This window comes from Sinocyclocheilus anshuiensis, unplaced genomic scaffold (genome assembly GCF_001515605.1).
Source record: "Sinocyclocheilus anshuiensis isolate Anshui unplaced genomic scaffold, SAMN03320099.WGS_v1.1 scaffold552, whole genome shotgun sequence".
Taxonomy (NCBI): domain Eukaryota; kingdom Metazoa; phylum Chordata; class Actinopteri; order Cypriniformes; family Cyprinidae; genus Sinocyclocheilus; species Sinocyclocheilus anshuiensis.
The window spans coordinates 2,819,317-2,835,481 of NW_015554362.1; the positions used below are offsets into that span (position 1 = coordinate 2,819,317).

The 16,165-nt window shown below is 31.9% G+C and overlaps 1 protein-coding gene across 1 annotated transcript in view; it reads left to right on the forward strand.

Annotated features, from left to right (window-relative positions):
- The window catches only part of LOC107671463 (sodium/hydrogen exchanger 1-like), a 44,595-nt gene that overhangs the window by 9,309 nt on the left and 19,121 nt on the right, over positions 1-16,165 (forward strand). Inside the window, exons 2-3 of the mRNA XM_016464385.1 lie at positions 11,255-11,715; positions 13,562-13,812. Coding sequence (XP_016319871.1) covers positions 11,255-11,715; positions 13,562-13,812 — 712 coding nt within the window. The remainder of the gene's footprint in view (positions 1-11,254; positions 11,716-13,561; positions 13,813-16,165) is intronic.

Genomic DNA, 16,165 nt, shown 5'->3' on the forward strand with positions numbered 1-16,165 from the left:
GCAGCAGCATTCAAGCGTTGTCTTATTCGACCGCAAGTGCCCTGCGAAGTGGACTTCACATGAAATTCCGCCATGTTTCCAGTTCCAAGGGAACGTACACGTTACAATCGAAGGGCATTAAAGTGCGCGAGACGTGATTTTTATATTGTATTTATTTACAGAGGTATATTATGTCACACTTCACACTTCTCTAGTAAGTTTCGTCATCGGCCTTTTCTACTCCCAAATATCGGTATCGGTCCCAAAAAAACCCATATCGGTCGGGCTCTAGTGTTTATGCAAACAAAAAGTAATTTTATTTGCTGTTTATTGATTTTAAATATAACACTAGGTGAAACAGTTTGTGTCAGTACGTTTTGAACATTTCCAGTACATTTTAACAATACCATACTGATAACCATGATAATTTTGGTCACTATAATCGTGATAAGAAATGTTCATACCGTTTCATCTCTTTTATATATACAGTGGGTACGGAAAGTAATGGCTTGCCACTTAGAGCATTAACAATAATATGTATATCTGCTATTTTAATATTTTTGAATGTGGCATTGAACCAGATTAATTATTCAAACTAGAGTAATTATTCAAATAGCTGCTATAAACATGTCCGCAGTTAAACTAACTTGAACTTGCAAGATATTTAATTTGGTGAATACATACTATTAACCAAATGAATGAATATACACTGTAAAAAAATATTTTACAGTTGTAAATAAAACAAAGATTATTGGAGTAGTATGCTCTACAAGAAATTACCTTCAGTCTTTCTACTACTATTAGTATTAGTATTAGTATTATTATTATTATTATTACTAGTCTCACAAAGCTGGTCAAGAACATGTGCAGGTCATATTTCACCCTAAAATCTATTTGCTTTAAGAAAATAATGTTAGTTTTTATGACTCATTATTCATTATTTCTCACTGTAATGTAGAAAAAATTACATTTGTGCAGCATTTACAATTAAAAGTAATTGTTGCACTGTCTTTCATTTATGTATATTTAAATAAAAAAAAATATTGACTTACAGTAAGAAGAATCACCATCATTAAGAATAATGGGAATTACAAAATATATAAACATATTACAAAATATTGAAATATAAAAACTATACAAAATATAATACATTTCAATAAACAAAAAGCAAACAAACTTTTCTGAAGCAATCCAGTAATGAAAATGTGCTTAATTCACATGAAAATGCCACAATGCAAAAATTAAAATAAGCTTTACTTTCTTTATGCAAAATGTTGTTTTTCTTTTGATTTTGAGGTCTGAGCATGTTTTCATGAGCCTCACTCATTAATTAATACATGTATTTATTTATTGAGCCCTGTTGTTTTAATTACTGAAGCAGAAGCACACAACCTCAAGTGTGTTTTTACCTTGGTTACGGGGTTTAGTGTCATGCAAATCATTAACCGTGGTAAGGAAATCTTTGGGATTTCAGCAGAAACCAAACACAAAACCTCTAATGCTTCCCTGTCAGGCTAAAGCGAGACCTGCACACCTGACACACTTTTACAGCAGTCCAGCAGTGAAGAATAGCCTGTTGATGCTGTTTTACAGGTCTGAGCAAACAACAACCTTTAGATAGCATGCTTCTGAAAGCCTTTCTTTAGAAACATCTGCGTTGCTTTGTCACTCAAGTAAAAAATGTAAAGCAGTCCTGTCCGCTGATACTGTGGTCTGTGCATGATACATGATACAACAAAATCTTACCAGCTGACACATTTCTACCACCACGAGGTGCATTTGTCATTCTGTACGTGTCCATCGCTGCTGGTCTGCAGAGGCAGTCATGATGACTTTGCTGCTGATAATTATGGGCTTTCAGGACCGTTCGCTCTAACGCCGGCACTTTATTGCAGTCTAATGCTCCCTAAAGAGCTTTGTAAGTGGCATGGAAATGCTTATGAAATCACACATTTAAATGCACAGTAACACTGTAGTGCTTAGTACAGTAGATTAGCATGCAAAAGATGTATTAGAGTCTAGAAAGTTCGACAGAAGTACGTGAATGCAAATGCTGCTACACAAGTTTGTTTTTGTGCATCGTTGTGTTCTGGTGTTTCAACAGCAATTCTAAATTGATGCATTCCTTATTTTTTTATATATTTAATTTGCATTTTTATATATTTTTTTTTATTTGTGTATTTTATGTCTGTATTTTATATTTATATTATTTTAAATGTCTATACTTTTACATGATATATTCATTTTATTATAATTTTTATTTTTTTAGCATTTTTTTTATTTTAACATTTTTAAAAAAGCAATTCAAATTGTTGGATTCAAAATTAAATTTATTTTATTTATATTTTAGATTTGAATTATTTTATTTTTTGTATACTTTATATGCATTTTAAATATATATTATATACATTTTAAATTAAATTATATATATATATATATAGTTAAACTGTTAATATTAGTTAAACTGTAGACATTCATAACAGCTGGCTGCTTGAATAATAACTTATCTAGTTTAATTACAAATATTTGAAGGAACTAAATCAGCTTCTTGAATTCGAACGTTTTCTAGACATTCAAGAACTTTCATATGGTATATTTCTGGACTTTTTGAGGGAGATAGACAAAAATCAACGGGAAAAAAACGCTCTCTTTGCGTTAGGCTGGATTAGTTGTATGTTGTTAGTGAAGTTTAAATGAGATATGCTGTTTAGATCTGTCTCTCTTTCATACTAGATTCAGTCTTGTTAAAATGAATGATGCAAAACCTGCTTTCGAATGTAAATGATCATCATGACAAGCAGGAAGCATAAAAAATGTTGCTTGTGGGCTTGATGACTTTCAGTTTGCAGATTTGTTTCGAACTTGTTAAACAAGATAAAAGATCTGACACACTTCAGGTGTGAAAACTGATCTGACACAACACGTGGTTTTATTGGGTTTCAGTTACAGTATGTTTTACAGGTATAATGGGTTGTAATTTTAACATGCTGTCAGTATGAACCAGAACTTACGCTGCTTTAGTCTGGGTCGGTGTGTATTGTTTTGTGCTGGATCACGTTTCTCAGTCCTTTGCTTCGGGTCTCGCAGGTTTAGCGAGTTTTGATGAGTTTGATCTCTGCTCTACTTGACCTTTTTTAATTTCTGATGTGACGAACGAGCCAGAAATAAAAAACATTTAATTTTACTGCAAATTAACTCATCTTTAATAGTCTTTTCATTCATTTGAGCGAAACATTGCATAAATGACAAATGCAAAGTTTGCTTGTGTAACGACAGGGCCAACTTTGAATACAAGTTAATGATCATTTAGAGAAAAGCAAATAAGAAATTATTTAAAACAGTCAAACTTGAAGAGATCTCGAATGCATCATAATGTCTTTTTATGCATTTTCTTTTGTATATTTTTAACATTTTCACTTCCTTTACTGTCATTAGATGTTTGTTTTGGATTCTCTCCTTGAAACGTGTAAATGTAAACATTAGCATGTTCAAAAATGAATGTCAAACTGGTTGTAGTCCGAATTTAAATCTCAGAGAGCATCCAGAAACAGTAAAACTTTGTGAACTCATATCTAATCTTTCTGTGAGCAGTGAATCATTATATTGCAGAAACAGAAATGATTAGTTCACCTCCTGATTCCCTACTGCACCTTCTGGTTCGAGACTTTCAATAGTTTGCCATGTGACAGATGCAAAATGAACAAAATATTTATGACCATCCAATCACTGTAACCATGGGGGGTTTTCTTTTGTTTGTTTGTTTTTTGAAAAAAGCCATTTTTATTATTCATATAATTGAATTACAAATGCAAAAAAAAAACTTCTTGGTTCAATAGAATTTAGTTGTTATATTTTATTTTTGAATTAAAACTAAGCCATTTTTCATTTTATTGCATTTTATTTCATTGCATTAGATTTTATTTTATTTATTTATAACAGTATATTGTAATTTTGATGATGCATTGAAACCAAGCAGAAATTATTTATTTTATTTTATTTTTTAGTTATTTCTTAGATTTTATTAAAAAAAAAAGATTATTTATTTATATTATAATAATAAAATGTTCAATAAGAAATGCCATATTTTCCAGAATGTAAGTCACGTTTTTTATCATCTGAAACATGCTGCAACTTATATTCCAAAGTGGCTTCTATAAAGCACTTTCTGTCAAACACGCACAAACATTTTTGTGCCGAATGATAGTTACATGAGTACAACTTTGTTTGTATAGAGAATTTCCCACATGCTTGTAGCTTCGATTTCACGTAAATCAGAGTCACGGTTTATTTTGAGTTGTAGGTTTGTTTTATACTTGTATTTTTGTATTTTCATCAACACGGGTTTTAGTTAACAAAGGAACTCACTTTCAGACATCTTTTCTCCTTTTTGTTTGTTAAAACTAATAAATACAAATTAATAAATAAATAAAAAAATAAAACCAATAAAAATGACAGAAACTTTAAAATTAAGGTGAAAGCAGAAAATAGAAAAAATTAAAATAAATAATGAATAAATACTATATAAACATTTAACAAAAAACTAAAACTAATAAAAATGACAAAAAACAAACTAAAATTAAAGTGAAAACAGAAAATATCAAAATAAAATTTTAATTTAAAGGGATCATCTTGTATGCAGAAGATTTTGATGCACTACATAGTCAAATTTTGCAGACTCCATCTGTCTTAAAGTTACAGAACATTCTTTTAATTCATTCCAAGGTTGTAAGGGTAAATTATGGCTGTTTTGGTGCAAGAAACCTTGATTAAAAGTGGACTGCTGGGAAAAAAAGATACATTCCAGCCCTCTACGGACACCTTGGCAATTGAATCGCCATTGGCTAGTACATTTTGTTTACTCGCCAGACTGAAATACTATACAGGGACGATAATAGGTGAGCACCAGCCAATGAGATTGTCGTTTGCGCATTAGTTCCGCCTACTACCGAAAAACCCGGCAGTTCTTAAAAGCTGAAGAATTCCAAAGAAACTCCGTTATTTTTACAGGAAAATACAACAAAGTATATCGTTTACATGTAGCGCATCAATTCTGCATGTTATGTAAGATTCTCGCTCGCTCTCGCTCTTTGCGCGTGTGAGAGTAAGCGACGGCGAGTCGTGCGCTTCACACTAGAGTTTATGTTACACCAAATACACAAACACAGGTGAGCTGCGCATCCATTCAAATGAACTGAAAAATATCACAGATCGCTTGACGGAGAGAGAAACTCTGAAGCGCTCAGTCAGAGTGTTCTCTGAGTGAAAATATATCTGTGCAAATCATAGCCTCCAACTCACACACTGACGAGTAAAATCTGAGAATTTATTAGCCGTTGGCTAATATTAGACATCATTTAGTCGCCCAGAGTGAAGATTTAGTCGCATATGCGAGTGATTTACTCGCAATGTAGAAGGTTGCATTCGGTACATTCTGGGCCCTTTCATCCCTCTTTTTATTTTTTTTTTCCTCGTCTCTCCAGCTAACTCTCTTCCCATGCCACTTCAAGGAGCAAAGATGTGGAAAAAGCGAGAACATGTGAAGTCAATGAGTTATTTAGATCACAGCTGGTATGAGGGCTTCATTTCTGTAGCGGTGAGATGTTGATATTTGTTATGTGCTAACGAGCGGAATTAATTGGTGTGTGTTGAACACGCACTGAACGCAGGTAACATGTTCACACTATCGGGCTTCACGCAGTTTTCTCGTCTCTCCATGCGTGCCACCCTGGGCTCTGAATAATTCACAGCCTCTTCTGGGTGCTCATTGTTGGCCGTTTGAGGGGTCCATGACGGGCACGGGGCCAGCGTCAAGGTCAGATCACCTCATTATAGCTGAGGAATTCCCATGCTGCTATTTTGCCCACAGTTGCTGTGAGCTCTTTTGTGTATTTTTATATAATGGCGCTCTAGGGATGTGCTGTATGTGCACGGTCTTATCAGGGTGTGAGTACATCACTCTAATCTTATCACACTGTAGATATTTGTGCCTCAAAGTCTACTAAAAATTGTTTGTATATTAATAAATAGCCAAGTGGTAATGGCTATTTTTTTTGATAATGTAGTCAATTAATTAAAATAAAGTGCTTAGTTTTTTTCTTATTTATTTTTTTTAATGATCCATTGAAACTAAACTGAATTAATTAATTTATTATATTGTAATTTTGATAATGCAGTGCAGCGAAGCAATTTTTTATTTATTATGCTTATTTTAGTTATTTAATATTATTTTAGTTTTAGTTATTTATTATTTGTTTTTTTATTTTTGATAAACAAGTGAAAATAAGGCAAAGTTGTTTTTTATTTTATTTTTATTTATTTTATTTTATGTAATTTTTTTGATGATCCAGGGAAACTAAACTTTATTTATTTTATTTTATTTAGGTTTTGCTGTGAAACTAAGCAAAGTTATTTATTTTTTATTTGTTTGTTTATTTTGGTTATTGTATTTTTTTATAAACAATTGAAACTAAGCTGAGGTTTTTTTATTTTATTTTATTTTATTTTTTGTAATTGTTTTGATGATTTGTGTATTAACTTTTTCATAAACTAAGCAGAAGTTATCTATTTATATATATAAAAAACACTTCAAAATGATGTCCTTCTGATGCATGTGCATGTAGACAAATTAATTAATTAATTTATTTATTTATGATAAGTAAACTAAGCCAAAGAAGCTATTTGTTTTATTTTATTTTATGTAATATTTAATGATCCAGTTGATCACACATAAATCAGAAGTTATTTATTTATTTAATAATTATATTGTATATTGTAATTTTATTGTAATTTTGTTTATATATATATATTATATTGTAATATTGTAATTATATTATTTTGTAATTTTTTTATATTGAAACTAAGCAGAAATGATTTATTTTTATATTTAATATTTTTATATTAAATCTATTTATTTTTAGTATTTGTTTCTTTTAGTTATTTATTATATTTTTCGATAAACAAGTAAAACTAAACCAAGTTATTTATTTTATTTTATTTACTATTTTATTTTATGATTTATTTTTTTAATTTTTTTTAAATGTTAATATGCAGAATGTAACAAAACACAGGTTTCTACTTTTAACAACACACTGAAAAAACACTTCAAAATGAAACCTTCTGATGCATGTGCATGTAGACAAATGAATACAAAACAGTTATGTTGATTACATAATAAATAGTGAAAACACTAGGCTGCTTTTGAATGGTTGTCAGTGGAGAAACAGGCTTATTTCCTCCATTAATGCTGTAGCTACTGTACAATGTTAACCAGCTGAAGGTTGACCTCTAGATTCAGCTGGAGAAACGGAAGGCCGGATCCATTATAGACAGATTCATTACTCTCCGCTAGGGCCTTTCAGAGGCTTTAATTGAGCTCGTCTCCAGGGCCTGTTGTCTGCTGACTGTTGTCGTATCACACAGATCTGATACGTAGATAACTGTAATGACTAACTTCAGTTGAAATGAAGATGACGTCAGTCATTAAATAAACCTCAGATGAATCACTGTTCCATATAGGCTACAGATTTCCTATTTGTCACCGATGGACCGGTCAGAGTGATTCAATAGTCGCCTGATGCGTGCAGGAGCTTTTGTGTGTGTTTCTCCGAGAAATTGTGCATGTGTCCTTTAACAAGAAAACATTCAGCTCTAACAAACGTGCTCTAAATACCTGCAGCATACCGCTTTAGTTAGGAAAAGCCTTGGTGATAATAGCCTTAAAAAGCTTAGGACAAACCGGAGATGATAGAATGGAAGGCAGTCATTTGCTTAAAGGGGTCATATGATGCGATTTCAAGTTTTCCTTTCTCTTTGGAGTGTTACAAGCTGATTGTGCATAGATAAGATCCCTGAAGTTGCAAAGACTAAAGTCTCAAAACCAAAGAGATATTCTTTATCAAAGTTAAGACTCTGCAATAATGATCTTTAAAAAAGCATCATATGACCCCTTTAAAGGTTTCGGCTCTCAGGTAAGCAGTTTAACTGGCATTAGGACTGATTTTTGTTGTTGTTGTTGTTTTTTTCACAACTGCGCACAATTGATTGTGACCCTGTATTGAAGATTTGACACTTTTGACATCATTCTGCAACTCTAAGGTTCACACATCTCACACGTCAGCAAAGCATCAGCGCAGCTGCAACAGCAGGATCACACCGAGTTCTCACATCGTTTCTGCTGCGACTCTACACGCATGAGCATTTCATTTGGTGATTGCCATAAATTACCTGTTGAAAATTGTCATACATGAAAGGTGCCAAATTTGTCCTGTTTAAATGAATGTAAATATTAATCCAAATATTAATTAATGTACAGAGAATGGAAGCCAGACCCCAAAATGAGACTAAAAATTGCATTAATCATCAGATTTAGTGAACATAAAGTTTTTGTCTTTTGCTTCCACCAGTTAACTTTAATTGTATTTTATTTTATTTTATTTTGCTACGTTAACATGCAGAAAAATCAGGATCAACTGTGTTATATTATATTTTATATTATTTCATAATTTATATTATATTTGTCTGCTACATCAACATGCAGAAATATTAGGATCAACTGTATTATATATTATATTATATTATATTATTAGTTATACACTGGCAGCAAAAAAATATAAATTTTACATTTTGTCCATTTAATGGACAAATTTGTCTAGAGAGGAGCATTTTGATAAATATATGCACTAAATTACATATTCATTATATTTTTACGATCATCTGCAAGCTGACATCAACATAAAACAGGAACAAAAACTTTATTGACTTAAATTTTACTTAATTTGTGATATAAAAATGCAAAGAAAAATAAAATATATTAAATTTCTTGTTATTAACATAATGAACTAAACATTACATTACGTCAAGGTTTCATGGGAGTTCATGAGTTTAATGAAAAGCTAATAATTAAATCATAAAAATGTCAAATTAAAATATATAATTTTAAAATGACAACAATTTAAATAAAACACTTACTAAACATTTTTTTATAATTTGTTTACCTGCATATCATGTGACCATTAACCAACGTCAGAGAACCGCGAACATGCAAATGTGCTACTTAATCATTAACGTATTACCTTAAAATCTCAGGGGGGACTCCAAATAAATATATTAAGAGAAAGAGATTTGGCTGACAAAAAAAAGTTTGAGAATCCCTGCATTACATGTAAATAAGAAATAACGTGAATTTGTGCATTTTAATGTGTTTGAAAAGAAAAAAAGCCTTCCAAAGACACAGTAATACATGGTTAAATAACCTACTGAGTGATAATTCAAATAAATGTTATTGTGTTCATCAGTAGTTCATCAGATTACTTAATCCAGATTACATGTAATCAGTTACTACCCAGCTCTGTGAAACTTTCTGAAACTTATACGAACCCTTGGCACAGAAATACTCTGTCATACATCCAACTTGTTTTTTGACACTTTGGCCATGTTTAGCATGATAATCCAACTATTTAACAGTGTAAATAAGTCAGAATGCATGAAATAGCATTAGACCTCCCCTTTAATTTTGTAGTTTTGGCTAAAATATAACTTTTGGTTCAAATTTGAAAATTTTGGCTTCGGTGTTTCTGGTAAAAAAAAAATAATAATTTCAGAGCATCACTAATTACTAGTGATGCACGATACTGGATTTTTGCCGATATCCGATATGCCGATATTTTTCGACTCATTTTGGCCGATAGCCGATGGCGATACCGATATATTTCCTTTTGTTTGGAAACAACACCAAGTCTCTCCTGTACAGAGATTATAAACAAATTATTTTCCATTTTGTTTAGTTTTTAACAAAAAACTTATTTTGTGAGAATTAAATTAACAGTGAAGTTCTTTTATAATGAGAGTACACTGAAAGCTTTGAAAATAACTATAAATCAATCCTTAACATTTGATTTTAATATTTAGCTTTTGTAGATGGTCTAAAGCAAAAGAGTTCTGAAAATCTTTTAGAGCTCCTTGTATTTAAGTTTTCATAATCTGTTTGAAAAAAAAAACATTACACATTAATAAATAAATCTGTATAGTGTCTTCTTTGTGATTTTTATTCATGTAAGCTATACCTTCTGAACTTTAAATCAAACCATACTTGTGATTTTATGACATCAATTACTGCTTTATTTAATCAGAAACACAATCTTTGTTATTTGTATATTTTACTTTCATTTTATTAGAAGTAGGTCAACAGCGCCCCCTAAGTAAATAAAAGGCCTTACCGGACGGGCATTAGGACCCGGGGGAGGCTGTTGCTGCTACTGCTGCACGCGCTAGTAACTGTTGACTCTATCGCACACCGGACACGTCATTCTGTACTCGCATTCTCAGATTAAATGCTCAAAACAGTGAATCTAATCATCATTCAGGAAAAAGTTTGCTTCAACGCGACGCAAAAAAGTTTGCTGACGTGATCTTATCGCTAGCACACCCTGTGCACATGTGAGTGCACGAGATATCGGCATAATTTTTATATCGGGCCGATGCAGATATTTGCATTTTAAGCCATTATCGGCCAATTTCGATAACGTTCCGATTAGGGCTGCACGATTAATCGAAATTAAATCGCAAAGGCGATAAATCGCGACTTGGCAGATGCTTCGATTGTTCAGTGAAGCACAGTTCTGTGATCAGCAGTAAATCTCCCTCTGAAGGCCAGAGGGCGCTCTCGCTCTGAAACTCCAAATACGCATCGCAGAAGAAACCCAGGAAATCCCTATAGCTGTTGCTGAATAAACAGAAGATTTAACTGTTTTCATTAATTCAACGTGACTAATAAACACACGACTATGACAATATATGGTTTATCTGAGTTCATCTTATTATAATTTTTATTATAATAAAGTATATAATAATGCAATTCTAATCGACATAGCCTTTATCACTGCTTAGAATACTATGAAATAGGTTGCGTGCCTTATTCTGTATAAGCCCGATCATCTCACAGAAGGATTTACTTCAAACACTTGAATGACGTTATGAAGTGAGTTTGGAGTAAAAACATGTTATTAAATGTGGTATTTTCACGTGCTTTCAGATGGAGCAGCATTTACTAGACAGAACCGTAGTTCATTGACAAGCTACGCAAACAGCTTTCATAATCGCAGAATGATTTCTTCGATTTCATCAGAACCGGCTTTACTGACAAGATGCGCATGACAATTGCATTCGATTAATTGTGCAGCCCTAGTTCCGATAATATCGTGCATCCCTACTAATTCTATTAATTACCAATGAATGCAGTGCCCTGTCTTCATCCATCAATGCTCCTCTTTATTTGTAGGGTTCCACCTGATCCCTCGCGTGTCCTCCATCGTGCCGGAGAGCTGTCTGCTGATCGTGGTGGGCCTGCTGGTCGGCGGTCTCATTAAGCTGGTAGGCGAGGACCCTCCGGTGCTGGAGTCCAAGATCTTCTTCTTCTACCTGCTGCCTCCCATCATCCTCGACGCCGGCTACTTCATGCCCATACGGCAATTCACTGAGAACCTGGGCACTATTCTCATGTTCGCAGTGGTGGGAACGCTCTGGAATTCCTTCTTCGTCGGTGGTCTGCTGTACGGGGTTTGCCAGCTCGAGGGCCATAAGCTGGCGTACGTGGACCTCCTGTCGTGCCTGCTGTTTGGCTCCATCATCTCAGCCGTAGACCCCGTGGCTGTTCTGGCTGTGTTCGAGGAGATCCACATTAACGAGCTGCTCCACATCCTGGTGTTCGGAGAGTCGTTACTTAATGACGCCGTCACTGTGGTGAGTATGTTGAATGGCTGTAGTCAGTGGTTAAATATTAGGGGGAAAAAACGGATATTAAAAATATACTGTCTTTATGTTGTTTCCACATTCATTTTAAGATTGAATGTGAAATTCTTGCAATATAAAAGTATATTTAAAAACCTTAATCATGATTAAATTCAGAACAAATGTGCGATTAATGAATTATTTTTAATCGATTGACAGCACTAATATGGGTGTGTGTGTATGTATGTGTATATATATATATATATATATATATATATGTATATATATATATATATATACAAATTCATTGATTTTAATATATAGATATACATACAGTCAAACCAAAAATTATTCAGAAACCAGATAAAAAATTTTATATATATTTTTTGTATATATTTATTTTTTATCTTATATAAATGTGTATATGTATATATACATATAATATCTTAAAAATAAATACATATATACAAAAATACACATAGACAGAGAGAAATGTATTTTGATATATATACAGTTTGCAAATAAGCAATATATATAATTTATTCTAATTAATGTATTATTATTATTAAGATAGATGGATAGATTTAATGTGCAATCTTATTTTAATTAATAAAATTATTATTTTATATTTGTTATTGGCAGTATGTCATTTTTTGAGCACCGTGCCTCTAGATCTCAGCATCAGCTGTAGATTGCTATCGATCAGCCGCTGGTCTCGGTATAATCTATGGGATTGTTCCGGTCCTGCTGTCCCTGGGAGAATTCACCGCACACTTGTTCACTCTCACAGCTCAGTTTATCAGCTGATTGAGTCTTGTGAAGAGGCGTCTCGTTTCCATTACCTCAACTGTTTTTCCTCGACTGCTTGACCTCATTCTTTCAGTGAGCTTCTGTCTCGAGTGGTCAGTGAAACAAATCACACTGATGATGAGGTGATCAATGAAAGAAGTCAAACACGATATCAAGTGTTCGGTGAAGTCCTCCTCCGCTAATCTGAGGAGTGTTTGTGGTCCCGCTTTGCACGTCTCCGCTGGGAAGCGGTAAATTATTGTTTATTGAGTTTTTTGCACAAGGACAGAAGGCTCTGATAATATTGAATGACTGTACTTCATAAAGTCTAATGCTGTGTATCTCAGCATAAGAGATGAATTACTAAATCTGGATGTTTACAGATATTCGCAAGAATCCTTGTGATACAGTCATTGCTAAAGTGTTGAACTAACTTGCTAACCAACTAGCTATATGTTTATATAACTAAATAAATAAATAATGAATTAATTTATATAATCTAAATCATATAAATGTAATATAATATTTTCATGTATATGTGTGTGTGTATATATATAATACTGTATGTATGTATGTATGTGAGTGAATTCAGTAATTTAAAGAAACATATCATTATAATAATTAAATTACATATATTGCTTGTGCATATATATATACTGTATATAGTTTATTCTGATATACTGCACATTAATTAAAAATAAATATCATAAATATATCACAAATATAAATAAAATCATGTTGTTTATATATATATATATATATATATATATAATTTAATTTGATATACAGTGGTGTGAAAAAGTGTTGGCCCCCTTCCTGTTTTTTTAATTTTTTGCATATTTCTCACACTTAAAAGATTCAGATCATCAAACAAATTGTAACCAAAATAAAACAAATAAATGTTAATATTAACTAAAAATAGTAATAATATTTTTAAAATTAATGAAAATTGTTAATTAAAAGTTTTAAATGAAAAACTGTTCATTTTAATACCGTGGTAGTACTATATGTTTTGTTAAGCTGCCCGTGGCTCTAATGCTGTGGGTTGTGTTCATTTCTGATGCTGTAGGTGCTGTATCATCTCTTTGAGGAGTACAGCAGTGTGGGCTTGATCACTGTGACGGATGTGTTTCTGGGTATCGTGTGTTTTCTGGTGGTGTCGTTGGGCGGTATCGTGGTGGGCGCCATCTACGGCATCCTGGCGGCCTTCACGTCCCGCTTCACCTCGCACACGCGCGTCATCGAGCCTCTGTTCGTCTTCGTCTACAGCTACATGGCTTACCTGTCGGCGGAGGTGTTTCATCTGTCCGGCATCATGGCGTAAGTCACCGCTTCATTTACTAGCAGTGTCATTTCACTATCATTGAGATTCTATTACAGTTTTTTCTTAATATTTTGAATGAGTTTTTATTTTTAGATTTTAAAAATAAAATTAAAAATAAATTAATTTTTATTTTTTTAGTGTCTTAATTTTTTTACTTTTAGTTATTTTAGTACATCTAGTACATTTAGTACTTTTCAGATAAGATTTGTTTTATTTCAAGTAATGCAAATTATTTTGTTTCATTGAGTTGAAGTTTTAGCAGTTTTTTGTCATATTTATTGTTTTTTTTATGTTTATATAGGTACATTTTTATTTTATTTTGAGTTGTTTTAGTGCATCAAGTAAACTTAATGAAAATAGAAAATGCTGCTGAAATAAAGTTGAAGTTTTGTTTTGATATTTTTTTATTTAAATATATTTTATTTCAAGTAATGGAAGTGTTTTTTATGGCTTTAGTTTAATTTGAATTTGAGTTCAAGATTTAGTCATTTTTGTTATTTTTATTAGTTTTCTTTTAAATATGACTATATAGTTTTTATGAATTTTTATTTCACTTTTAGTTTTAGTTATTTTGGTCAAGTAAACTACATGAAAATTGTAAAAGCTGCCTTGGCAACTAGTTGAAATAAAATGTTTTATTTTAGTTTTTTTTTGTTGTTGTTTTATTTCAGTCAAAATAAATTTTATTTCAATTAACACAATTTTTTAATGGTTTTAGTTAACTATAATAACCCTGTATGCTAAAGGGAGTTATTACATTTTGCTAAAACATTTTTATTTGGAATAACATGCACCAATAAATTGTGCACAAAAAGATGCAACATGCTAAATAATTAATTAGTTAATTATATTTAAATTGATTACATTTTAAAAGATTGATTAAATTGTTAAAGTTTAATGAATTCATTTCATTGGACAATCTTGATGATAAATTTGTATTAAATAACAAAACACAGAATGAAAATGGAAAAAAGATTTTAGAATTTTTTTAATATCTTCAGAAAAATTAAAAAATATGTTTTCATTTGATTTTTTCTGGATTCTGTGAAATTTTGTTGACACATTTTTTTTATTTGGAATAACAGTGAGTCATGCACAAAAAGACCAGGAGCATGCATTAATGTTGAATTTATTTTACATTAAATTACGTTGTAAGTTTATGGGGCTTTGTTTATTTTGAAAATGTTTGCTGAGAACTCTCCAAAATTGCACAAGAGCTTTTTCTGTTTCTGACTTAATGATAAAATCAATAAACAGGGCCAGATGAAGCAGATCAGGGCTGTTTTTTCTCAGATTTGAAAGCATCCAGTGATTTAACAGCTTGTCGCCGACACTTGATCTATCGTCTAAAGGCGCTTGGAGTCGCTGCTCATGAGTAACAGGCTGCCAGAGCTCGGTCAATACTTCGGTACAGAAGACGGCTCTGGGTTATGATCTGGTGACGCTCGAGTGGATGATAAAAAGAGTCTGAAGCTCTGACAGGCCTGGAGATGAAGCAGTGATTCACAATGTGTCTCAAGGTCCGCCAAACTGATCCACCCATTACAACGAACGATTATAACTGGGCAGTTTTGACTAGGGCTGGGCGGTGTACTATTGTTCAAAGATTCGCTTGTTTGTTTTTGAAAGAGATTCAGTTGATTAAAAGTGACAGTAAAGACATTTATAATGTTACAAAAGATTTCTGTTTCAAATAAGTGCTGTTCTTTTGAACTTTGTTCATCAAAGAATCCTGAAAAATAAAATGTATCACAGTTTCCACAAAAATATGAAGCAGCACAACTGTTTTCAACACTGATAATAAAAAGCCCCTTATTTGACAAAAGAATTAAGTAATTGTTATATTTTTCATTTGTAAAAAAAAAAAAAAAAATAAGGTAAAAATAAGGTTTTATGCATTAATTTAATTAGAAACCATTGTAGTATTTATTTTTTAAGTTGTGCAGCACCTTGTCTGACAAAAAAATTGTTTTGTTGTAAATTTGTAATATTTTCAGTTGATTTTGAAAGACTGATTAAATTGTTAAAGTTTTATTTAGTTATTTCATTAGAAACCCTTATTTGATGATAAATTTGTAGTAAATCATAAAGCAAATAATCCAGAAAAAATACAATGGAAAACACAGAACTTGAAAAAATAAAATAAAACATTCTGAATATTGTTTTCAACATCAGAAATGTTTCTTGAGCAGCAAATCAGCATATTAGAATGATTTCTGAAGATCATGTGACACTGAAGACTGGAGTAATGATGCTAAAAATTCAGATTTGCGTCACAGGAATAAATGACATTTTAACAGATATTCACATGCAAAACAGTTATTTTAAATTGTAATAATATTTCACAGT